General features: G+C 50.0%; 2 protein-coding genes across 2 annotated transcripts; one reads left to right on the top strand and one right to left on the bottom strand.

The window, feature by feature from the left end:
* Positions 1–6,381: 6,381 nt before the first annotated feature.
* Positions 6,382–7,728, top strand: LOC124671016 (putrescine hydroxycinnamoyltransferase 1-like). The gene is made up of 2 exons (XM_047207462.1): positions 6,382–6,792; positions 6,874–7,728. Exons 1-2 carry the CDS (start codon positions 6,382–6,384, stop codon positions 7,726–7,728), a joined length of 1,266 nt encoding a protein of 421 aa, XP_047063418.1.
* A 17,703-nt stretch (positions 7,729–25,431) lies between these two features.
* LOC124671015 (putative F-box/LRR-repeat protein At5g02700) lies at positions 25,432–27,015 on the bottom strand. The gene is made up of 3 exons (XM_047207461.1): positions 26,146–27,015; positions 25,889–26,029; positions 25,432–25,794 (listed from the first exon to the last, which is right to left on the bottom strand). The coding sequence occupies exons 1-3, from the start codon at positions 27,013–27,015 to the stop codon at positions 25,432–25,434; spliced, it is 1,374 nt and encodes a 457-aa protein (XP_047063417.1).
* Positions 27,016–27,339: the final 324 nt, after the last annotated feature.

Raw genomic sequence — 27,339 nt, 5'->3', positions numbered from 1 at the left:
TATTTCAATAACTTTTGAATGGTAACTCAAATACAAATGTTTTATATATGAATATTGATCAGAAAAAGGTAATGAACATGAATATGACATCCATATACCTTTTTGCATCTCGCGTCATATGAAACGTTGATAGTCGGGTATGTTTCACCCATGTGCACCGCCGCCGTGCCACACGTGTCGCGTCCCCGTGCCACGTGTCGCGTCCCGTCGACGCCGTCGTGCGACGTGTAGCCACCGCTTCCACGTGCCTCACCCGCCGACGCCGTCGTGCGACGTGTGGCCACCGCTTCCACGTGCCTCACCCGTCGACGCCGGCGTGCGACGTGTGTAGCCGTGGCTTACACGTGCCATGCCCCGCGTGCGCTATATATAGCGACGAGTGCGGGTGCAACCACACGTCGCCACCGCCTCCTCCGCTCATTCATCTCCGGGATGCCTCCACGTCGTCGAGGGGCGTCCGGTTTCCGTGGCGTTCGAGTGCGTCCGAGCGGTAGGTTCTACGCCGAGATACGCGCCGGTGGCTTCCGCCTCACCCTCGGCACGTACAACACGCCGGAGCTGGCGGCGCGCGCTTACGACGCGGCGGCGTGGCGTTTCGGCGGCCACGGCGCGACATGAACTTCGCGGATGTTGAATCGCTAGAGGAGGCAGAGTTCCTCGCGCCACCGCCGTGCCTCGTCGACGACGAGGACCGTCGACGGCACCGCCGGGTGCAGCGCAGGATCGCCATCGCCGAGCACGACGAGCGGTTGATGCGCCGGTGGAGGGCGCGGTTCCCCAACGACGTCGAGAACACCGACGCGTTCTTCGCTATCCTTAGGGCACAACGCAGGTCCAACGAGCGCCACCGTCGGGCCGTCGCCAACTTCGAGCTCGAGAACCCGAATACAACTTGGACCGAAGACGACCCTCGGTGGGATGACATTTGGACGGAGACAACCTCCGACGACGAGCGAGACTAGACTAGTAATTTATCTATTTTATTGTAATTTCAATAAAGTCGTTGTCGGTTCTATTAGTTTAAATTTAGTTTATAAAGTCGTTGACGGTTGTTTGTTCAATAAAGTGGTTGACACGAAATTTATTACGACCGAACTGAAATTAAAGTACGAGCTCAACCGAAAATTAAGATACATGGCCGGATTCGAATGTTGGAGCCATTCAATCATAGTCGTGCCTAGCCCTATAATACTCGCCACTGTAGTCATCATAGTCGCCGACGTCATCGTCGCTAGCATCGGGGTCGCGGTTGTCCAACCTCGGCGGGTGAGCACGCGTGGGCTGGGATTGAGGGTAGCGCAGGCGGGGGCCACGATAGGCCAGGATGCTCTGGAGAGTCCGGCCGCGCCACCACATCCGATGGCCGGCCTCGTTGAAGTTCGAAGGAGGCGGGCCGTCACGCCGATTGATGAAGAAGCTGTCCCAAGTCGGGCTGTAGTCGGGATGCCACTGGGGATTCCTCCGCTGCTCAGGCGTGAGCTCGAAATAGTAGTGGTTCGTGATGGCCATCTCGCGTGGCACACCAAGAGGGATAGGAGGGACCGGTACGCCTCCGACGCTCAGCAACCAGCCGGTCGGGACGCGGTAGCCGGGCGGGCAGGGGTAGTTCGAGGCGCAAAGCGCCTCCGCCTCCCGGGGTGTTAGACATACGATGGAAGCCATGGGAGAGAGTGATGAGGTTTGCGGATATGAGTCCAAGCCTACATATATATAGTGGAAAAATGGCGGGAATGCGGGAAGAAAATAGGCGGGAACGAAGTGGCGCGCGAAACTTTCATCCCGGGTGGAGGCTCAAACCGCGACAAAAGACCGGGGGAGGCTTATCTAGGAGGGCCTTTTGTCGGGGGATGATGTGCGGTAACCTTGTCACGGTTGGTGGCTGCAACCGCGACTAAAGCTGTCGGCAGGATAAGGATGTGTCGGTAACCTTTTGTCACGGTTGGTGGCTGCAACCGCGACTAAAGGTGTCGGCGAGGATAAGGACGCGTGGGTGGACGCACTGCTCGATGAGATAAAGCATGTAGCGCACGACGGCCTGTCGAAGGAATAAGACAAAGTAGAAGCGGTGCCGTGCCTATAAAAGGAGCATCGATACGCCTTGCCAAGCAGATCAACAAGCCAAGCACAGTTTCATTCCCATGGATGAAGGAAAGGGTTGGGAAATCTCCGTGGCGCAGCTTCTCGAAGATGTCGTTGGTGCACACGCCCTACGGCATCTTCGGAAGCTGCTCCTCGGAAAAATTTCCATGCAAGCCCGTGAAAGACTCCGTCTCCTCTAACGGTGTTGGGGAAAGGGTTCTCATTATTACATAAATGTAGAGATTGTCTTGGGAACTATATATGAAGAATACATTATTACATCGCCATCTAGTGTTGTGATCTTCTACGCCGTAGCCATGGAGAATCTTCATCATTTAGCAAGATGCTTGGGTCAATTTTCACCGTGAAGGGCGGAATTTCTTTAAACTTATTATAATCTTCCGACATGTCTGTCTTGTCATCCACTCCCACGATGTTTCTTTTCCCCGAAAGAACTATGTGGCGCTTTGGCTCCTCGGTTGATGTATTCTTTTGTTGATTTCTTTTTCTTGATTTGCTAGACATGTCCTTCACGTAGAAAACTTGAGCCACCTCGCTGGCTAGGACAAAAGGCTCGTCCAGGTACGCAAGATTGTTGGGATCCACTCGTTATCATACCGTACTTATCGTCAATATGTATAGCGCTGAGCTTCACCCATTTGCACCGAAACAAAGGGACCTTAAAAGTGGGACCATAGTCAAGTTCCCATATCTCCTCTATGTATCCATAATATGTGGTGGTCTGCCCATTCTCGTCTGTTGCATCGAAGCGGACACCGCTGTTTTGGTTGGTGCTCTTTTTATCTTGGTCGATCGTGTAAAATGTATTCCCATTTATCTCGTACCCTTGGAATGTACATATGTTTGAAGATGGTAACCTGGCCAACAAGTACAGCTGCTCCACCGCAGATGGGTCATTAATGAGATGTCTTTGCAACCAACCGCCGAAGGTATTCATGTGTTGACGTGTAATCAAGGACTCGGGCTGGCCCGGGTTTATTTCTCGTAAAACATTCTTATGTTTCTCGATGTACGGAGCCACCAAGCTGGAATTGTATAGAACTGTGTAGTGTGCTTGATTGAAAGAAATCTTGTCCCTCCACACCGTTGCTTTCCTTCCTAGTGTGCCTTTTCCAGTCAGCCTCCCCTCATACCGAGATTCGGGAACACCAATCGGCTTAAGGTCGGGAAGAAAGTCAACACAAAACTCAATGACCTCCTCGGTTCCGTAGCCCTTTGAGATACTTCCTTCCGGCCTAGCTCGGTTATGAACATATTTCTTTAAGACTCCCATGAACCTCTCGAAGGGGAACATATTGTGTAGAAATACGGGACCGAGAATTCTAATCTCTTCAACTAGGTGAACGAGGAGGTGCGTCATAATATTGAAGAAGGATGGTGGGAACAACAACTCGAAGCCGACAAGACATTGGACCACATCTTCCCGTAATCCCGACAAAGTTTCTGGATCCATTACCTTCGAGAAATTGCGTTCGGGAATGCACATATCTTCACAATGGCTAGTCGAACATTTTCCGGTAGAAGTCCCCTCAATGCAACCGGAAGCAATTGTGTCATAAGCACGTGACAGTCATGGGACTTCAGGTTTTGGAAATTTTTCTCCTTCATATTTACTATCCCCTTTATATTCGACGAGAAACCAGACGGAACCTTGATACTGAATAGGGCTTCAAAAAAGATCTCCTTCTCTTGTTTGGTAAGAGCATAGCTGGCAGGCCCTACAAACCGCCCTGGATGATTGCCGTTTCGTCCTTTATGAAGTTCCTGGTCCTCCCGTGCTTCTGTTGTATCTTTTGTCTTTCCATACACGCCCGGAAAACCTAGAATATTCACACAAAGATTCTTGGTCGGGTGCATCACGTCGATTGCGGAGCGGACTTCCAGGACTTTCCAATATTCTAGCTCCCGGAAAATAGATTTCTTCTTCCACATGGGCGCGTGTCCGTCATCGTCTTTCGGAACAGGTCGACTGCCTGGACCCTTTCCAAAGATAATATTTAAATCCTTGACCATGTCAAATATATCAGTACCACTACGGGGGACAGGCTTCGAACGGCGGTCAGCATCGCCATCGAAATGCTTGCCTTTTTTCCTTAAGGGATGCTTGCGCGGAAGGAAACGACGATTGAACGGGTACACAACTTTTCTGCTTTTTCCCAAATATTTACTTTCAGTCTCATCTAAACAGTGTGTGCATGCATTGTATCCTTTGTTCGTCCTGTCCCGAAATGTTACCGAGAGCAGGCCAATCATTGATGGTTACGAATAGCAACGCTCGTAGGTCAAATTCTTGCTCCGTGTGCTCATCCCACACACGTACACCTGGTTTGGCCCACAACTCCAAAAGTTCATCGACTAATGGCCTTAGGTACACATCAATGTCGTTGCCCGGTTGCTTTGGGCCTTGGATAAGCACCGGCATCATAATGAACTTCCGCTTCATGCACAACCAAGGAGGAAGGTTGTAGATACATAGAGTCACGGGCCAGGTGCTGTGGACTGCAGCTCTGCTCCCCAAAAGGATTCATGCCATCCGTACTTAGACCAAAGTATAAGTTCCTTGCCTCACCCGCAAAATCCGGAAACTCTCTCCCGATGTTTCTCCACTCGCCGACCATCAGCGGGGTGCCTCAACATCGCGTCTTTCTTACGTTCTTCCATGTGCCATCGCAACAACTTGGCATGCTCTTTGTTTCTGAACAAACGTTTCAACCGTGGTATTATTGGAGCATACCACATCACCTTCGCAGAACCCTCTTCCTGGGTGGCTCGCCCTCAACATCACCAGGGTCATCTTTTCCGATCTTATACCGCAATGCACCACATATCGGGCATTTATTCAAATTCTCGTACTTCTCACCGCGGTAGAGGATACAGATCATTAATGCATGCATGTATCTTCCGCACATCTAATCCTAGAGGGCAGACAAGCTTCTTTGCTTCATATGTACCGACGGGCAATTCATTATTTCTTGGAAACAGACTTCTTTAATATTATCATCAATTTCTCAAATCCCGAGTCGACCACACCGACCTCTGCCTTCCATTTCAGCAATTCCAATATGCTACCCAGCTTTCTATGCCCATCTTCACAACCTCGGGTACAACAATTTGTGGTGGTCCTCTAACATCTTGTCGAACTGCAACCTCTCCTTATCCGTGCCACGCTCTCTTCTTGCATCGAAATGGCCCGACGAAGATCATCATCAACAGGATCATCTGATGCATGTTCTTCACCTCCTTCTTCTTCATTGTCGTCCATTGCGGTATCAAAGCATTCAGAGAACATAGATCGGTACTTCTCATCATTATCTTCTTCCTCATCGCCGTCTTCCATCATAACCCCTTCTTCTCCGTGCTTGGTCCAAACATTATAGCTGGACATGAACCCAAACCGAAGCAGGTGGCTCTTAATATCTCTTGAGCAAGAGTAATCCTTCTCGTTCTTACATTTTAGACATGGACAGCACATAAAACCTTGCTTCGACTTGTTGGCCTCGGCCACAAGCATGAAAGAATTCACGCCCTCTCTGAAAGCGGGAGCACATCGGTTACCGTACATCCATGGATGACTCATCTGCATCATAAGTACAATTATATATGTATCAGATGCAATCACCTTGCTAAAATTAGTATTGTACGGACTATGCATATATATATAGTCGAGAAAATAGTTGCTAACCTTTTAGGATCAAAAAGAGGAGAAATCTTATCAAATAAAACCAAGTGGCATCCCTCTCACAAGCATTCCATCAAACACCTCTTGTGCACATGTAGAAAAAATGAGCTAGCATACACCTCCACCTTCACCACCAAGGAAAAAATGAGGTGGAGGGTGGCTGGCTGCTTCTATATATAGGCATGGACATTTTGTACGACCCGCGACAAAAGGGGTGGCCACGTCGCTCCTACCCCTTTTGTCGCGGGTCGTAAAACGGCCCGCGACAAAAGGCCGCGACAAAAGCCTCTGCGCGCTCCACATGGTTTCGGGGCGACGTGGCCAGGCCATTTGTCGCGGGTGCAGGCGCGCCCGCGACAAAAGGCTCCCACGGAAACCCTGTTTTCCACTAGTGCCTGCTACACACAAGGCTGGGTTCGTTTTCAAATTAGCCCATATACCAAGATCAGATCAAATAGTTAATGTCTGAACCGCAGATGGAGTCACATGTGCAGCAGTATGCAGATTTTAGTATCTGTTTATTAAGATTAAGATGCTGAGAGGTGGGTGCAATCTCGAGAAGCATAGTTCCGCAAGTTCAGACGGTAGCTACCTTGATGGAGATGGAGATCAAAGTGGAGGTGGTGGAGTCGATGCTGGTGGTACCCAGCGAGGAGACGCCGCGGTTGGGGCTGTGGCTCTCCAACTTCGACGTCACCGCCTCGATGACGTACACGTCGCTTGTATACTACTACCCTGCTCCGACTATTGGCGGCGAGGGTTTTTTCTCGCCGGAGCGGCTCAGGGCAGCGTTGGCCAAGGCTCTGGTGCTGTTCTACCCGCTCGCCGGGCGGCTCGGCATGGACGAGGGCGGGCGGCTGCAGATCGACTGCCGTGGTGAGGGCGCGTTGTTCCTCGTCGCAACAGCTGACTGTGCCGGGGAGGACATCTTCAAGAACTACATGCCCTCGCCAAATATCAAGCGCATGTTCATTCCGGCTGCCGACCCGACCGGCATTATGTCCATGTTTCAGGTACGCGCCGCGCGCCCGTCTTCATATTTCTCGAAACTTGCCTGGCATGGATGGAAAACCAACGTGCGGATTGGGCTGCAGGTGACCTTCCTCAAGTGCGGCGGAGTGGTGCTGGGCACGGGGATCCACCACGTTCTGATGGACGGCACGGGCGCCTTCCACTTCATCCAGACGTGGTCCGGCTTGGCGCGTGGCCAGGCATGCCCTTGCCCGCCCTCCCACGACCGCACGCTCCTCCGCGGCCGCTCGCCGCCGCGCGCTGACTTGGACCATCGGGCCTACTCCTCGGCGTACCTCAACGGCGTCCCCCGCCCTTGGGCTACGCTCGTCTGCTCCGTCTCGCCCAAGCTCCTCGCCCACCTCAAGTCTCGGTGCAAGCCTGGTGTGTCCAACTATGGTGCTGTCACCGCGCACCTCTGGCGTTGCGTGTGCGTCGCCCGCGGGCTTGCGCCGGGCTCTGACACACACCTCCGCGTCACGGTCAACGCCCGCCACCGCATGTGCCCGCCGGTGCCCCGCCACTTCTCCGGCAACGCCATCGTGCGCGAGCTCGTCACCATCAAGGTGGCCGATGTTCTGGCCCAGCCATTGGGGTACGTGGCCGACACCGTCAGGAAGGCGGTTGATGGCGTTGACGACGCGTGGGTGCGGTCCGTCATCGACTACCTGGGGATAGAGTCTGACAAGGGAAGCTTGCACCAGCCATGGCTGCTCCAGGCGGAGTCAGACTTGTTGGTCACGAGCTGGCTGGGGTTACCCGTGTACGACGCCGATTTCGGCTGGGGAACACCGCAGCTGGTTGCGCCCGTACAGATGTTCGGCACCGGCGGGGCGTACGTCTCGCCGCGCGCCGCCAGGGAGGACGGCATTCTCGTCTTCTTTGCGTTGGAGCCCAAATATGTGGAGTGCTTTGAGGACGCCTTCTACAACCACTAAATTCCACGCGCACCCCGGACCTATTTGATCTTTTTTGGGGCGAGTGAAAAACAATGGAGTTTCTAGATTATTCCCAATCTTGTATTTCTATTTTATTTTGTACTGGATTGTTATTTGGGGCAGGGAGCATTTTCCTTTATGTCAGTTTACTAGCAAAAGTGTCCGTGCATTGTATCGGAAAAAACGAATGGTCAAACGCTTTATGAAACCATCTATGTTGACACTTCTCATATTTATTACCATGGTTGATGGTGGTTATGTTCTCTCCTATTCACGATGAATGTAATCATGCCTAGCAAAATTGAATCTAATCGGGCGCTTGGAAATGAAGCGGAGGACCATAGCATAAGAATTTAGTCAAAGAATTAGTACCACCTTTGCTGCCAAGCCTATTGTTTTTTCATGATGTACAGGATAGACGAACATAAAAAATGACATATAAAACTAAACGGACACAATGTCCTCATTTTTGAATAATCATTTATTGAGTAGTCATTTACTTGAAATATTATTTTTATTAAATAGTCATTTATTCGATTTGAATAGTCATTTATTCGATTACCACCTTACGTTGCTACGGAATGACTTTTTATTGAATAGTCATTTATTTGATTATCTCACATAACTCGGTGACGCTTGTGCCCCCCGCGACGAATAATGACTCCATGGTCATCGCAGGTAGTCACACCCTTCTCTCCCGCATCCATGACTAATGTCCTAATTTTCGCATGAGTCGCTCTTAACACATCTGCATTATAGAGATGCACAAAGTAAGATCTCCTTGTGTAGATGCCGCATGTTGCTAACCATTTTGAGAAGCATAGATATACTCCCTCCGTCCCATCAAAGGTGTCTGAAATTTGTCAAAATCTAATGCATTTGCAAGTAGAAACTCCAGCAAAACAATAGCATGTACGTATGAGGCAGTAGGTGTCTTGCACGGCGTCAGCCTTGTCGGTCTAGCAATATGTATAACCAGAGGCGGATCCAGGGGGGCGAGCGGTGGCCAGGCCCCCCCTATGCTTCGGCCTCCCCAACGTAATGTAGCAGGGGCCACTAGGCATATACTTTCATTAGTCTTTTTTTTTGAAACTTCATATATTAATATGGACAGCAGGCCGCCTCATCAAAAACCTTCCAGCTCCCTTAGGTACCCTGGAAGGAAAAGAGTGCGTCTGGTACCTGCTGCCCCTCACAGAATAGTTACATCACTAACGAGCTTGCTGAGAATAAAACTAGGGGGTTCATCAACCCAGGTACAAGACCTACCAGAACTAAACGAAACTCTAGCAAGCTCGTGAGCTACATAATTAGCCTCCCTATTACAAAACTCAATGGCAACCTTCCCAAAGCCAGACCAAAGAATACTACAATCATCATATATGGCCGCGGACGATGTTGCTGAGAAACCTCCATCTTTCATAGTCTCCACAACTTGGGCGCAGTCTGTTTGAATAGTAAAATTTTGCATACCAATTTGTTGTGCCAGTGTCAAACCATCTCGAAAAGCATAAGCCTCCGCCATCGGAGCATCCACCACATGAGGCAAATAAGTCTGAAGAGCTGCCACAAAAGCCCCCGTATGGTCTCGAATAATGACACCCGTCGCCCCCTTTCCTGAATCACCCTCAAATGCCGCGTCTACATTGATCATAAACCCACCTTCCATTGGCTTTTTCCAGCCCTCCTTTTTCTTCACCACCGATTTAGACCGAGCCTCCATATAATTTTTTGCTAGAACTCGAATAGACATAGCTGATCGGAATGGTGTCTGTACCTCCTCACCATGAACCTTCTTCCTCCTTTCCCACCAGATGAACCAGCCTGCAGTAAGAAATAATTCAGCAGCACCCACATTATCAATAGACGGTAACCTTCCCCCTCTTTTTATGATCTCCTCCACAATCACAGAGCCCGATCTGTCTATGTTCAGAATATCTCCAAGCCTATCCTCCAAACCGAGACATCTCCACACTTCCTTTGCTCGCTCACAGGTAAACATCATATGTTTTATGTCTTCACAACCATCTGCACAAATGGGGCACCCGGCCATATTACCAATGTGCCGATTAGCAAGCACACCCTTACAGGGGATCATAGCATGTAAAACTCTCCAGCCAAATTTTTTAATTTTACTAGGAATTTGGAGACTCCAGAGCTTCTCCCAAACTGAATTGCTTGCCCCTTCCGCAATGCTCTCATTTCTGTTGTTTCTCCCAAATTTGTAGTTCCATTGACAATAGTAAGCTGATTTGACTGAAAACAGCCCCGACTTATTGTAGTGCCAAGCCACAAAATCTTCCCTGTCTGGAGTCAACGGGATTTGCAGAATTCTGTGTACATCAATTGGCCAAAAAATATCCGCAATCAGCTCTTCATCCCATCTACCATCAACAGGATTAATCAGATCCTCCACACGAGTAAGAATATTACCACCTCTAGGCGTCATGATTTTCAGATTATGACTTGAAGGAATCCAATTGTCCTCCCATATATTTATCTGACTGCCGTCACCAACTCTCCAAATACACCCCTTTTTAAAACACTCCAGGCCTGCCAAAATACTCTGCCATGTAAAAGAGCTGCCACTTTTCGGTCTAGCATTAAGAAGCCGACCATCAGGGTAATATTTAGCTCACAAAACTCTAGCACATAGAGAATCAGAATCACTTAACAATCTCCAAACCTGCTTTGCCAACATTGCTAGATTGAAACATTGAAAGTCCCTAAAGCCCATACCACCACTTGTCTTTGGGATGCACAGTTTCCACCAAGCCTTCCAATGCATATGTTTCTGCTCTTCCTCGTCGCCCCACCAGAATTGAGAGATGGCATCAGAAATTCCCTTGGAGATATTTTTTGGAATCTTGAAAACCATCATAGCAAACACTGGTATTGCTTGAGCAATTGCTTTAATAAGAATCTCTTTCCCCCCATACTCAACATTTTCTCCTTCCAACCACTAATCCTTGCTAGAACCCTTTCCACCAAATGTCTAAAACAATCACTTTTATCAACCCCTACCATAGCAGGTAGGCCAAGATACTTATCATTAAGAGATTCTGTAAGTATATTCAGAATTTGGCATACCTCCGCCCTCACTTCAACAGAAGTATTCGGACTAAAATAGATGCTTGATTTACTCTCGGATAATTTTTTACCCGAGTTTGTACAGTAACTGTCCAGAATTTCCTTCACTTTGAGCGCATTCTTCGAATCTGCACTCATCAAGATTAAAGAGTCATCCGCGAACAGTAGATGAGAAACCATGGGGGCATCACGGCAGACCCTGACCCCCTCTAGTTCACCTCTCTGTTCCGCCCCATTAAGCATACTTGATAAACCTTGGGCCACCAATAAGAAGAGATAAGGGGACAGAGGGTCCCCTTGCCTCAAGCCCCTGGATGGAGTAAACACATCAATCTCCATAGAATTAAATCTGACATTATACCTTACTGATGACACACAAGCCATAATCATATCTATCCATCTTGTAGCAAAACCCATTTTCACCATCACCTTCTTCAAATAGCTCCATTCAACCCTGTCATAAGCCTTGTGCATGTCAAGTTTAATTGCACATAAACCCTTTTTACCTTTCTTCTTCATAGCATGTAAACTCTCATAAGCTATTAAAATATTATCCGTGATTAACCTTCCAGGGACAAAAGCACTCTGATGATCACTAATAATATCTGGCAAATACTGCTTCAGCCGCTGAGAAAGCATTTTTGAAATAACTTTATAAACCACATTACACAGACTAATTGGTCTAAATTGGGTCACCTTTTCAGGACTATCAACTTTCGGAATTAACACTATTGTAGTATTATTCCAGCCATCAGGAACTGAAATATTATTGACAGCTTGCAACACTTCCTTTACCAGATCATCCCCAAGCATGTTCCAGAATCTTTTATAAAACACGGCATGCAGACCATCCGGCCCCGGGGCTTTTAAATCACCAATATTAAATAGAGCTTTTTTAACCTCTTCCGCAGTGAACGGGGCCAGGAGTCCCACATTCATCTCATCAGTCACAAGACGTTGAATATCATTAAACACCAACTCATCAGGCTCCAGCACTTCAGAAGTAAAAAGATCCGAAAAATATCTGTGCACAGTACTACACATAGCATCCCGATCTTCTTGCTTTATTCCATTATCATCAATCAAGTATTTGATTGTATTCTGCTTTTTCCGTTTTGAGGCATATCTATGAAAAAAACTTGTATTCCGATCCCCATGTTTCAGCCAGTTCGCCCTTGCTCTCTGGATCCAAAACATCTCCTCTTTTTCCAAAGTGTTTTCAATTTGCACTTGGATATCATTCTGCGCAGCCAACGTAGCATCTGTCATTGGGCCTCGTCTAAGTTGCTCGAGGTCTCGTTTCAGCTCCTTTAATTTCCTATACAGTGCTTTGAGCACTTCCTTATCCCAGCAATGGAGCTCTGAGTGTACGTCACTACATTTTTCCATCAATGAGAGATCCTCTCCCTTCTGTTTTGCCCGTTCCCACGAGGCCCTCACCATCTCCTCTACCTCATCCTCCATCAACCATCTCGCCTCAAATCGCCGCGGAGCGTTCGTCATCGCATGCGAGTTTGACAAATATTCCGTATCGACCAATATAGGCCGATGGTCAGATCTTATGGTTTCACTATTCACCAGAGTAGCAAACGGAAACAAATCATTCCATTGTCCATTAACCAATCCTCTGTCTAATCTTTCCTGAATCTTCCCTCTCCTCCAAGTGAACAGATCCCCCACATATCCCATGTCCTCCAAGTCACAGTCTCTGAGAGCATCATGAAACGCCTGCATCGCCTGCTGTGATCTTGGTCGACCGCCCTCTTTCTCATAATTAAACAGAATCTCATTGAAATCTCCCATAGCTAACCATGGCAAATTCATCTGACCACGTAAAGTCCGAAGAGAATCCCAAGTAATATGCTTATTACCCCAGCTCGGCTCACCATAAAATCCAGTAAACCTCCACGGAATAATATCTTCAATCACAACATCAATATAATTCTTTGTCACACTTTTACCAGTAATCTTCAGGTTATTTTTCCAAACCATAAGGAGTCCCCCACTTTGACCATCACTCTCAAAGACAATAGCATGATCAAAACCTAACTTCCTCCTCATTTCTTCTGCCCTAGCTTTATCCAAATGTGTCTCGGACAAGAAAAACACATCAAGTTTCAGTTGCTTCTCAAGATCAAGAAGCGCACGAACTGCCCGGCGGTTCCGAAGATCGCGGCAGTTCAGACCGCAGAGTTTCATTGTTCCCGGCGATCCTCCATCCCGGAGGTCGCCGATCCTACAAATTCGTCCACTTCCACACCATCCACCACCTTCTTTTGCCGCTTAATTGGTTGTACCTTCTGGGGAGAAGACAGAGTTATCCCTTCAGAAAAATTACCTTTCCCCGATTCCAGGATGTTGACTTGTTGCGCCACTGTGCCGGCCGCAGCCCCAGCAGCATTGTTCCCCGCCACTGGCCTCTTCCTTGTCCCTTCTCTACCCCCGAAAGATCCCACAGTACCCCAATCCATGTCTGTTGCTTCCGATTCATGGGGTTCCCCTGACCCCCGGCCTCCACCTCTACCTCGGCCAAAAGGCCCAGAACGTCCTGCTGAACCCCTTCCACCCCTAGGAGGATTATTTGGCTCGAATATAACTTTGATCCATTCACCCCACTGACATTTATCTTCCTCATGCACACCATCCCCACATTCAGTGACAGAATGTCCGATGAGGCCACAGAAATAACAGAACTCCGGTAACTTCTCATACAACACCGGATACACCTTCCTTTCCTTCAAAGTAATAGGCACTATACGAACCAGGGGTTTGTTGATATCGACATGCACCCTAGCTCTGAGATATTTTGAGGAATTAAGGACACCTTCATTGACAATAACCTTTATAGGCGGATCACCTACCTTCCTAGCCACTTTCTCGGCAAGCTCTTTTTTCTTCATTAGCCCTTCTCGGAATGCCTCGTATCCTCGCCCAAACTGGAATTTTATCCAATTTATAATCTTCCACATTTGTGAATCCGTCATACTCAGCCAGAACCAACGCTGCTCCTCTAAACAGCCAAGGGCCTCCCTCCATTACCCGATTCCAATCGCCTAGACAATGGAATTGAGCCAGAAATAAATTCTCTCCTTTAGCTTTGAACGTCACCGTTTGGGCTGGTGCCCAAGCATTACGCATCTGTTTGAACAGAGCCGCATGGCTAAAAGGTTTCAGGGTATGAACCCTAAAAATTGCTAGCCACCGGACATCACCAATCAATTCTTCAATCTCGTCCGAGAAATCAAGATCCGATTCTTCCTCCCCACATAAGTTCAGGTTATCGAATCTATGCTCCAGATCGTCATCCATAGATCTACTGCCCGATCCTCCTGCCTCCTCCGGAATAGAGTTCTTATCCGAATCCCCATTGGGCTCAGGTTCCGATCTTATCAGCAACGGTGGTGGCGGCGGTGGAGCCGGCGCCATGTCCGCTTTACCCGCCATGCAAAACCCCGATCACCTCGCAGACTAGCTCTTCAATCAAACCTCAGTGGTGTCTCGCGGAAAGGAGTCCGAGAGAACGTCGATCACCCGCCAGAAGATAGGGCACTCTCGCCGCCGTCGCGAGAGGAAAAAGGGAACCCTAGAAACTAGGGGGAAAAAACGTCTTGTCCCTGCGGGCGTTGGAGGATTATTTGGCTCGAATATAACTTTGATCCATTCACCCCACTGACATTTATCTTCCTCATGCACACCATCCCCACATTCAGTGACAGAATGTCCGATGAGGCCACAGAAATAACAGAACTCCGGTAACTTCTCATACAACACCGGATACACCTTCCTTTCCTTCAAAGTAATAGGCACTATACGAACCAGGGGTTTGTTGATATCGACATGCACCCTAGCTCCGAGATATTTTGAGGAATTAAGGACACCTTCATTGACAATAACCTTTATAGGCGGATCACCTACCTTCCTAGCCACTTTCTCGGCAAGCTCTTTTTCTTCATTAGCCCTTCTAGAATGCCCTCGTATCCTCGCCCAAACTCGGAATTTTATCCAATTTATAATCTTCCACATTTGTGAATCCGTCATACTCAGCCGAACCAACGCTTGCTCCTCTAAACAGCCAAGGGCCTCCCTCCATTACCCGATTCCAATCGCCTAGACAATGGAATTGAGCCGAGAAATAAATTCTCTCCTTTAGCTTTGAACGTCACCGTTTGGGCTGGTGCCCAAGCATTACGCATCTGTTTGAACGAGCCGCATGGCTAAAAGGTTTCAGTGGTATGAACCCTAAAAATTGCTAGCCACCTGGACATCACCAATCAATTCTTCAATCTCGTCCGAGAAATCAAGATCCGATTCTTCCTCCCCACATAAGTTCAGGTTATCGAATCTATGCTCCAGATCGTCATCCATAGATCTACTGCCCGATCCTCCTGCCTCCTCCGGAATAGAGTTCTTATCCGAATCCCCATTGGGCTCAGGTTCCGATCTTATCAGCAACGGTGGTGGCGGCGGTGGAGCCGGCGCCATGTCCGCTTTACCCGCCATGCAAAACCCCGATCACCTCGCAGACTAGCTCTTCAATCAAACCTCAGTGGTGTCTCGCGGAAAGGAGTCCGAGAGAACGTCGATCACCCGCCAGAAGATAGGGCACTCTCGCCGCCGTCGCGAGAGGAAAAAGGGAACCCTAGAAACTAGGGGAAAAAACGTCTTGTCCCTGCGGGCGTTGGTGGTGTACTTTCATTAGTCTTAGTACTCCAGCCATTAGCCCAAGGCATAATCCTAATTTCTCCCATTTCTTAATCCAGCCCAGCACAAAGCAATTAGTCAATGGCCAAAGGCGGAAGAAGTCCACATAACCCCCCTATGTATCATGGTTTGGTCGCTAACCCCCCCTAAGTATGAACTGGGTCATTTGACCCCGCCAACTATGAGATACCAGGCAAATGACCCCCCTAGGCGCCGATGGGCGGTTTTGATAGCGGTTTATGCCACGGTGGATAGTGGTTTAAGCGAGATAGACTAGTCTAAGTAACCGTATTGGTTGACTTCTATTCCCCTTCCTCCCCGTTCTGGTTCCCGTCCCCTCCTCAACCGATCCGAACATCGCCGCCTCCGTCCCAACCAAATCCGGCCACACCTTGTCAATCATGTAGACCCTGTCGCTACCACTGCCAACATCATAACTATCAATTCCACCCTCTTCAGCGCCACATCCAGCAATTGGAGATTCCAAGGCAGAGTTATGCCTGTTGGTAATCGCGAAGCTTGGAGCGGACGCGCGCGGCGGGCGATTAGGGCATCTCCAACCGCGCGACCCATCCCGCGCCCGCACGTCCGGATGGGTCGAAACGGACAAAAACCCGGCCCAACGCGGGGACGCACCGCAAAAGCGGACGGCCGCGGCGTCCGGAACGACGCAAACCTGGCCCAAATCTGGGCTAGGTTTGCGTGGCCGCGGATGGCACGCGCCGTCCGCTCGCGTCCGCGCGCTGGTCGCCTCGTCTCCCTTGGGCCCACCTGTCGGTGACCAGGGAGTCTAATAAATGGGGACTGGAGGGGATCTGGCCCTCCACTCCAGTCCCCACTCCACTCCCCGAGCAAAACCGCCGCCATGGCCCCGAAGCGACGGTTCGCTCCCGGAGCCAATGACGACGAGGCCGCAGCGCAGCCGGCGTCGCCGCCGGCGCTGCGGGCCGGAGGGAACCGCGGCGGCCTCCACATCGGAGAGGCCGCCCGCGGCGGTGCGGCATTGCCGCAACCGCCGCCTCTCCTCATCGAGCCCAAGCCGGAGTCCTCGGAGGAGGACCCGGACCTCCGCGCCGCCCTGATCATCTCGGCGGCGGAGGAGGAGGCGAAATGGCCGCACCTCCATGCGGCCATTCGCACCTCCGAGATGGAGGAGGCGGCCCGGCAGGAGGTCGAGGAGGCGAAGGGCTGGGAGCTCTACGCCCAGGCCCGCCAGGCGCGACGGGAGGAGGAGGAGGCGGCGCGGCGGGAGGAGGCCAGGCGCCGCGCCGACGAGCAGCGCCGCCAGGAGGACAGGTGCCGCCGCTGGAGGAGGCGGCGCCAGGAGGCCAGGCGCCGCCGCTGGCAGGAGAGGCAGCAGCGCCTCCAGGAGGAGGCGGCGCGGGTGGCTCCGGACCCCCACTCGCCGTGGGAGGAGGCCCTGTGGTCTCCGTGGCCGCAGTCCCCGGCGCGGTCGAGCCACAACAGCGCCTCGCCGCCCGGGGACGTCGTCCACGACGACGACATCGCCGACGACGCCCACAGGGGCTAGGCGGCGCACCGGCGGCCACCGCGCCGCCGACCAAACCCTAATAGAGGGTTTTTAAATTAGTTTAAATTGAAAAGCCCATATAGGGGCTTCTTTTGTTAGTTTTATTTGCCCAAAATAGGGCTATGTACTAAATTTGCCCAAAATAGGGCATATGTTTAATATAATTTCGTTTAAATTCGATTTTTTTTTGGTTTTCGTTTTTCTCCGGTTTATGCGATGCGTCCGCGCGTTGGGCGCAGCGAGCGACCCAAACGGACACGCGGACGCGGGGAGCTGTCCGCGTGTCCGGACGGCGACCCAAATGGCCCAAAATGAACGGCCCAGCGCGTCCGTTTGGGTCGCGCGGTTGGAGATGCCCTTAGAGTGTGGAGGTGGTCGATATCGGCGACGTCGAGGGCCATCTTCTCGTCGGCGAAGCTCCATCCTTCACCCTCTGAAGACGGAGCATCATGGCCATGCCTCGTTGGCGGCGCTGGCCGCGGTGAGGCGCGCTCCTCCTCCACCTCACTCTACAGCGCCGCCCCCAAAGCCTCCCACAGCACCGCGATCTCATCCTCCGCCTCCAATCGTCCCAGCCTCGTCGCCCCTCGTCCCCATCCATGCACTGCTTCTCCCCGTTCAGCTTCCGCTTGACCGCCGCCAGGTGACCACCGCACAAGTCGAGGAGCAGCTGGGCCATTTGCCGGCGCCCGCTACGGCGGCCGAGTCGGGGTCGCAGTCATGGTCGTCGTCCTCCATGACAGCAGCGACCGGACGCGAGGATTTGAAGCGGGAGCAAATCGCAGCGCCGTCTCTTTTTTGTGTGCGACGGCCAGGTGCGTCTCGGCCGAATGCGTCTCCATCGTGGCTTAAACCGCCGTCCACATGGACCAAATCCATCAACAAAACAGCCCATCAGCGCCTGAGGGGTAATTTGCCTGGTATCTCATAGTTAGGGGGGTCAAATGACCCATTTCATACTTAGGGGGGGTTAGCGACCAGAACATGATAGATAGGGGGGTTATATGGACTTCCTTCGGCCAAAGGCCATAATGCCACGCACGTATTAGCCTACGGCCTAGGCAAACCTAATCGCTTGATGCACGTACGTGATTCCTGGTCAATTCGGTTTCCCAGCAGTCCAGCACTACACGATCTCATCTACTGGATTTATTCTCCTCATCATCCATTGCATAGCCGGTTGAGCATCGCCTCCGCAGAGGGTTCGATCGATCTCTCTCAATCGTCGATTCCCCTCATCCCGCGCGGCCGCGGGCCACGGCGCCACACCCTAATTCCTATCCAGATCATACCAAGGTATTGACGCATTGCTGTTTACCAAATCACCTTCTAGTTTGATTATTTTAAATCCAATAATTGCTATGTACTAGTCTGATTTGTCAGTTTAGTACCCATATAATATTGATGAACCAAAACACCGTCGTCGGTTCCAGTTTAGCTGGTTCAAGCAATTTCTTTGGCTAGAGTATTCATCTTCTTCAAATCATAATGCTTGTCTTGTTTCCTCTTTTCAAAAAAACTAGTTGGAAAGAGTGGATCAGATACATTCACTGTTGTGGGCTTCGATAGGTGAAAGAAGGTAATATTGGAAAAGACTGTGCTTTATTAACTCATATGGGTAGAGATGCTAGTTCAGACCGTAACTACTCAACTCGGTGTTTTGAGAATTTTAAAGATCGACGTTGATGAGGTTATTGACTTGTTTGCTAGGCCCAGTCGTAGATCTACATTCCAGCTAGTAGAAATATAGTTTTATTATTCAGTATATTGTTACATTTTGATATCCATAATATATACTTATAAGACTTGCTATTTTTGAAGTTATATCATTTTCATGATCAATGTCTTTGTCGCCCCGCCCGGCCCCCCTATGCTCAAATCCTGGATCCGCCCCTGTGTATAACCACTTGTTTTTATGATGTGAAGAATCATCCTAACAAAAAGACGCTGAGCGTGATACGTACAGTATTATCCATCATCAAGATCCATTACAGACTCCATCAGATACGCCAGAATTGCGTATTCCATCTCCTAGCTTCCACGCATATACCGCCACGGTTTGGCACCTGATATAACGCAACGGTTTGGCAGCTTCCTGGTGCATATGCTAGATCTTTCCCTTTCTATCCGTCACTGACACGCATGAGAGTCTCCCGTTGAAAAGTTTTATGAAAAAAATAGGGCCTGTCGGCCCAGCCAGACCAGATTATCTCACCTTTGTCTTGGCCCAGCTAAGGCCCGAGCGGGCGGACGGACACCACCCAAATCGCTGCTAATCCAGAGTCCCAATCCACGAAGCAGCCTCTCTCTCACTCCCCACTTCGTCCACCTCATGTGCCGCAAGGAAGCCCCTCCACACCAGAGGCCTCATAGCGGTGTTGCCAGTCAACGCCTCCCCCCGTCTTCCCCATCACTCACGTCGGGATCAATTCCTTCATGTAGCCGTTCAGCATGAGGTTGTTCCAAGGGTCAAATTCCTGTTTTAATCCCGCTCCCGCACTCTCCTAGTTGCTGCTGATTGTTGTTCCAACTCGGCTCGTTTCAAAACAACAAATTCACACATATAAACTGGCGAGAGTCGGTTTATGTGAGCGATGTGGGACTATTTCAACGTAAAACAAAACATCCTCTCTATTTTCTACAAAAGATCCGATGAAATAGACCCGAAAAGCCTGAATTTGGGCTAGGGAGGCCCGTGAGCGGTTATGTTTTACTCACGCGGGACCTCGCGTGGGACAGCCCGTGAGCGTCGGAAGTAGGGGAGGGATTCGTGGCTATCGGGAAGCAACGGGGGAGGGGATTCTGCTCGGAGGATGAACCGGTACCGGTGGTAATTTGACGTATTATGCGATTTGGTGAGAGGCCAAAACGGTCCTAAAAAAGTTGGAAGAAATTTTTTGACAGGAACCTTATCTCCTTTATTATTAGGTATATAGACATAGATTTGCGTTTTTGGTGACAACCAATAATGAAGCAACACTACAAAATTTTGTTTGGAGGCCGAGCTACACATTGCTTCTTATTTGGACGGTTCGGGTGTAAAAAGATTAGTGAAGTCAGTGTATGTACATGGTGTATTTCTCAGAAACCACAAATGGTGCCCGGGTACATGTAGCCTGGTATTTCCCAAAATTTGAAAACAACAATTTAAAATTTCAAAAGATTTCGGAGAAAATTCTAGATATAGTCGATGGGGGTGGTCGGCCGCTAGTGCTTCCATCCCGACCAGTTCTCAGCGATTGTTCAACTCCTTGTGCCTCCTTATCATGCGGGCAATCTGGACGGAGCACAGTGCTCCCGTGTTTGACGACAAGGCATGTCTTGCGTCAGAGCTGAGTTCTCTAGTTCAGGGCGAGTGGCAGGAGTGGGTGAGGTGTAGGACCAGAGGTAGAACGAGGGGAGAGTGATCTACCTTGGGTCAGGGTCGGCCGAGCGGCCGCGCAGTTCCCAAGGGTTTAGGGTCGAGGAGGCGACGTATGTTGTATCTCCAAACCTGTATGACCGCGTGTCTAGGTGTGTCTCTCTCGTTCACTTACTACAACGATTCGCAGATTTTCTGCGAGTTCTCGAAAAAAATGAGGTACTCCACAAATCTGCAAAATCTAGCCTACACAAAAATGTAAAAGTATCACAATCTTAGAAGACTTGAAAAATGTTCACCATTTCAGATCTACAACTTTATTAATTTTGCACCGCATAGAGTATAGATTATCTCACACTAATTTTTTGCAACACTATCTAACAAAAACTCCGTTCGAAGACCGAGCTACGCATAGCGTTGTTCGAGTGTAAATAGATTGGTGAAGTCAATGTATGTTGGTGGTGCATTTTTTATTTTTTTAGATAAAGGGAATATATTAATATCAAAAGATACCAATTACATCCAGCCTCTGCAACAATGTCCCACTCTAGTGACAATACGGATGCACACAACAAAAAGAGAGTAAAGAAAAACTAAGAAATAAAAGTTCCGCTACAACATTTCGGACCTAGCAACAACAATACAACCACCACCGTGACAACATCTGAAGTACATACTCTCCAAAAGCGATGCCTCCAAGAAGGGAACAGTGCACATACGTCGTCGTCGCCCGACCAAAGGTCTTAGGTTTTCACCCTGAAGATAGTCCTCACTCTCAAAACAATGCCGCCAATAAGATCATTGTCAGGCACAACCAGTTAAGGCCAGACCTTAGGATTTCACCCTGAGATGTAAGACTCTGAACTTCACATGTGCTGCCGCCCCCACATGCATACCACTGATGCGGAGCCCGGAACGCCAAGAAAATCCCTTAGCATCACGGAGACTCGAACCTCCTTTAGCCAATCCACCAATCTGGCCTTCGTGATATTCCTTCTTTTGACTTCACCATGGACAAAACGTCACCTGATGTCAACAGAGAATAGAGCTTCGCGCCGCTCCCTCTGAAACCAAACGGTCGGAATAAAAATATGGGTGCGCGCGACCGAATGTCACCCGGTCTAGTAAAATTCAGGCAAAAAAGATGCAATGTTCCATTCACTGGCGGAGCTTTCCGGAACTCATCTCTCCAGCCAAATAAAGGCAAACTGACCTCTGGTAGATCTTCATCTTCGCTTGCGAGAAACCCGAGGACCGCCACCAAAAACAAAGCAACACCTGCAGCCCCCACGCTGCCAGTCCCTCCTGCCGGATCACCAGGGAAGAGGACGGCACTGCGGATCATGCGTACCACCGTCGAACCTTCACCGGGGGCGGAGGCCGCCACCGCTCCACCGAATTCTCCATGGCTACCGACAGAGAGCATCAAGCCCTGAAGTAGCCGTGCAGTCTGGCTTCCTCCACCGGCGCTTCATCACCTCCCATGGAACGCCACCGCGGAAACCCTCTCCCCCCCCTCATCGTTCGACGGAAGGGGCGCCACCACTGCCGTCGGAACCGGGGTCGGGGCTGTGGCCGGGGCCAGGGCCGGAGCCGGGGCCAAGGCCAGCGCCGCGGCCGGGGCCGAGGCCGGCAGTAGCGGCAGCTGAGGTGCGGAGGTCCGAGGGTGGCTGCTCGGGGCGGGGCGGGCGGATCCTCCGCCGCTGCCTGGGAGGGGGGCAGGAGAGGAGGCGGCGGCGGCTAGGTCAGAGGGCTCCCGTGAGAGGAGGCTCATGTTGGCCGGTGTATTTTTCATGTATCTGAATGTTTTGGTATTTTCTGAACTACCGTGGTGACACATGGTAAACCACTGACAATTCATTAATGCAACGGTTGGCACATGCCTGACACACTAATGCTGTTGCGGGATCCTCTCCCTCTTCCCCTAGTCATTCCCTCCCGGATGTGTTAGGATCATATGACCATTTTCAACAGAGGAGTGCATGCGGGCATTTCATGTCCGATGTTGTCGGCACAATCTAAATGTGAGCCACAACGGTGATCCGCAAACGACCAACTATCTGCTTTTTGGTCCGCACAACCACATTTCGGAAGTAAATTTGGTGTCATTTGTGGGTGCGCCAACAATGTTGGCTTGTCCGGCCTCACAAAAGTAAGGAGAGAGATCGTGCCCCTAACCACTGATTGGTCTTTCCATGGGACGTGGCCGAAAGTTCATTCTAAACTTGTGCAATTTTTTCTTTTTTGCCGTGCTTAAAATATAATTAATTTCATATTGTAAAATTTCACGGTAGTAGTGTACATAGTTGGCTACGTGCGAATATCTTTTTTCAAAAAAAGTTGACCAGCTTTTTTTCGATTTAAAAAAAAATCGGAATCACTATTGGAGACCGACATATATATATGACCTAGGTAGGGTACGGAGCTACGTGATTGTTTCTGCATATATATATATATGACCTACGTAGTTTGTGCCGTGCTGACCTGGGCTCCGTCAATGGTTATTGGTCAACAACGTAATGAATTAGCTGTGCTGTAGTCATATTACGAGCTAAATGAGTTTAACGAGTACACGTAACTCAACTCATTAAACTCGTTTTTTTTAATGAGCTACAAATGTCAACTTGGCTTGACTCAATAGTGTCCGAGTTGAGCCGACTTTTCGAGTACTCATTAAGCTCACGAGTTACGAGTTTTATTTCTACCGCTTGGGGGGGGGGGGGGAAGAACAAACCTAGATTCTCAAGAGCCCATGCCCTTATTCACGGATGCATGTCTCCTGTCTGCAACTCATGGAGATCTCCACCGACTCGCAGCAACACCACACAAGTGCTCATGCCATGCTCGTCCATAGCTTGGTGGCGGCCAACTGTGCCTTCCCGGCGTTAGCCAAACAATCGCGAAAAAAACCCGATCCCGGGTTGCCAACATGGTGTCGAGGTCACCTCCTAACACGGTGGCCATGGCCCTACCCCCAAGATTCCCTTTTGCATCAGCCGCGTTGAAGATTTGCCTGCACCGCTGGGAACTGCCGAACCCGGTGATCCTCCAGGGCTGGCCCGAGTGTGATTTGAGAATCGATTCGTGCAACAAGACCACTCAGACCAGACAACCAAATGGCCAAAATTTGCTGGGCCGATGCAAGCTAAGGGTAATGCAGCCTACCAAACGCGTCCGTAGTGACTCCATCGTTGGCCTTACTTGTATGTTCCACTGTCGGGGTTTTCCATCAAAATATAAACACATAACAAAGACCCCACAAGGTCATCGTTTTCTCCTACTCAAACAATCACATCGATTCTCGTCAGGTCGGAAAGGACTGTGACAGTATGGATGAATCATCCACAGCATTCTTTGTTTCTATCTTCCAGACGCAAGCTCGGAAGAACATGACCTCGATCTGTAGTCCATGAGCAGAGTTGACTAAGTATAACAAGAATGCAGTGACAGCTCGGAAGGTGGAAAACGATGAAAGCCCACTCAAGATAGACGATGACCCTGGTAGCTCTTCAAATAAGTGTTGAAAAATCTTTAGAACAATCGTGCAGCTGAGCAAATTTCATATTAAGGAAGGGAACATTAAGATGTTAAGAGAACACGTTCAAATACCAGTGTATTTAGAAAATACGACAAGAACCCAGTCGTAGCAACATAGAATGATTCAGAAAACATTATAACAAATAGAAAGAAAGATTCATATATAGCACACTACGGGAGAGCTGGCGTGTGCCGACGGCCAGGTGATGTGCCGACGGCCAAATGTCGGGGCCGTCGGCACAGAGACCTCCAACGACCGGCGACGAACCTGGCCATCGGCACATGCCGGCCATCGTCACAACATGCAGTACATCGACGGCCACCTTCGGCGCAACTTCGGCCATCGGCAAAACACGGCGTGCACCGAAGGCCACCGTCGGTGCAACTGCAGCCGTCGACACATCACCTGGCAAGTAGGCCGCACCGTCACTCCGTCACGACGCCTTCAAGCTGTGCCGACGGCTACCCACGGCACACCTCTGGCCGTCGGCACAACAGGCTAACTGCTGGACCCCACTTCCCCTCCGTTACGGTGCCTCCATGTTGTGCCGACGGCTACCCACGGCATAACACCTGGCCGTCGGCACAACATATGAACCTTTTTTATTTTTACATTTTTTCAGAGTTACGTTGACTTAGCCTACAAAATAGTCTGCAGTAAGCCATACTAGACTGAGCAGAGTTCTCTAACCATAGCCACATGTTTTTATTCTGAAACTACCTTATAATAATTTGTTGGTTGTGTAAACCAAACATGTATATCAAAGACAAATGATTTTTCGCTCATCATTTTACCAAAATAATCTGATGAAGAAACTGATAGCTATCTAATAGGATCAGTCACTCCTTCCTGTGTGCTACTAGCAATCCATCCACTATATTTGGACCGGAAATAAACAATGGCACACCCTGCTAGTTCTTCAAACAAGTGCAGAAAATCATCAAAACAGAGTGCAGCTGAGAAAATTCAAAAATTTAGGATGGGAACATTAAAGGCATTCTGTAGATTCAGCATACAGTTGAGCAATTTCCAAGAATATGTAGTGTTCAGAGGAAATGTGCGCATAACTGTATTGGGAAAATCATACATAATTCAGTGGTAGCAACGCAGAACGATTCAGAGATGGACGTGAATTAAACGGAATTTTGCAAAACAGCAATATCAGAGTTGCAGCTGAGTTAGCACAGGTTTGCAAACACGTGGAACCTCTGAAGAAAGCTTCATAAGTACTACCGTGGAGCCAAACACGAGCCTGTGGAGAATCCACTATAATAGTGCTCATCAATGGTAAGAACTATTATATTAGTAGTAGTATATTACTCAGGTTTTACAGACAATATGGACTTCAATGGTAAGAACTAGATCATACAAACTTGACAATACTGAATGTGAGAAGTACCGAGGTTGACAAGACACAAAACAAGACAGACCAAGAGGCAAGAACGACTAGCCTAGGCGAAAGAGCAGACTTGGTTTCAGGACCTACTCACATGCGAATGGATCAGCTAAATCCAAATCGCGGACATGGTTGAACTCCCAATGATTGCGGATACTTTTGTTGGTTGTCAAATAAAACTTGGCACCTCTTGAGGCCCTGCTCTCTAGCTGAAGATCCCGGAATTGTTTTGACAAGAACTCTTTGTCATCAAGCCTGGAATCAGCATAGTACTCCAGCGTCATCGACTCCAGCACTCTCGCGTTCAGCACGAAGAATGTCGCGAAGTTAAGCTGCGTCTTGTTGCCGAGATACGATCCGAGCACGATGGTCTTGAGGCGGATGTCAAGGCATTTGATGAGATCGCGGTGTTTGCGACGCCACAGATTGCTTGGCCCTGACTTCGGTAGCTAATTAAAAAGAACATACAGGCAAACAGTGAGATGAACAAGTTGTGAAGAGAAGAGCAGATGAAAAGAGTGGAAGGAAGAATCGTCACCCCACCCGAATGTAGAGCTTCTCCAGGCATGGGAAGCATCTCATCAGCTGAATAACCCTGTCCAAGCTAAGAGTATCCATATTCAGAGATAACGTCTTGACGGTGCGCACCACCGTTACCAGCTGCTCATCTACGATGCGGAGACCCTTTTTTGTCAAGTATGAAAAACCATGTTAGGCGATGAACAAGTCAGGTGGTAAACTTTTCCTTGTTTTTGCACACAGGAATGAATGCAAATGAGAAGCGTGAGGACGCGCGGTACCTGGATGACAGTTGAGCCTAACACGAGCCTGGAGAATCCACTATAATAGTGCTCATCATTGAGGTAGCCCAGAGTCTCGAGTTTAGGCGCGGAGACCACCGTGACATGCAGACGGGTGCCGGAGTTGAGGAGGAGCAGCCTCTCAAGACGAGGGGCGTTCTCGACGACGATCTTGCCGAGCAGTAGCGGACACATCGGACGCCGTAGGCCGGTCAGGCGCGCGCCGACGCTTACAAGGCTAAGGGAGTTGATCCGGACGCAGTTGACGCCCATGCAGTTGCTAATCAGCAAGTGCTCCAAAGCGGAGCACCCGGCGATGAGGCTGTGCAGCGACATCTCCGAGATGGCGACCTCAGAAAGCCCGAGGTGCTTGAGGACGGGGAAGTGGAGCCCGTGGAAGACGGCGTCGGCGAGGACAGTTTTTTCGACGGTGACGGCACGGAGGGTAGGCGAGAAGCGAAAGATGGACATGGCCGGAGGCGAATGCTGGTTGCTGGAGAACTCGAGCTCCTCTAGGTTGTCGAAGGCGGCGGACCGGAACCAGGCATCCGTGGCGCCGGGTGGGTCGGCCAGGAGGTTGGCGTCGACGCAGAACCGGCGGACAGGTCCCCGGTGGGAGGAGAGCGTCGTCGCGACCATGCCGGCGTAGGCGGCATTGTCGGCGGTGAGGTCACGGCAGTCGAGGTTGAGAGGCGCGGAGCACCACAGAGGACGCCACCTGGAGGCGAGGATCCTGGTGCGGGCGGCCTCCTTCGTGGGGAGGAGGGAAATGATGTGGCGGAGGTTGTCGTCGGGGAGGTTGCTGATGCGGTCGGCGCCTCCTCCGTCCTCTTCACCCGCTCCGCCTCCGGGAACTGGCGCCACCTCCATCACCTTGGCCGGTGGGTTAGGGCTGTGGTGGGAGAGATTGAAGCAGGGCCGGTTATGGAGAAGCGGAGTCGTCGACGCAGCGATGGAAACTGCTACGCACGACGCAGTCACGCAGGGATGGAAACTGCTACTAACGACGCAGGAGTAGTAACTGCTAAGAACCTAATTAGTGATCTTAATTAGTGCTCTTACTCAGTTTAAAAAAATTTAGTGCTCTTACTCCAAATTCATGCAGGGAATATTGCAGACTTGGGGCTATACTTCCGGGGATTATACATTGGGAGAATTTTCCATGTATGGTTCAGATTTTGTTTTCTTAGATTT

The sequence above is a fragment of the Lolium rigidum genome, chromosome 7 (assembly GCF_022539505.1).
Source record: "Lolium rigidum isolate FL_2022 chromosome 7, APGP_CSIRO_Lrig_0.1, whole genome shotgun sequence".
Lineage (NCBI taxonomy): Eukaryota > Viridiplantae > Streptophyta > Magnoliopsida > Poales > Poaceae > Lolium > Lolium rigidum.
Note: the sequence above shows the minus strand (reverse complement) of the source record. Positions and strands in the feature narration are given on the sequence as shown.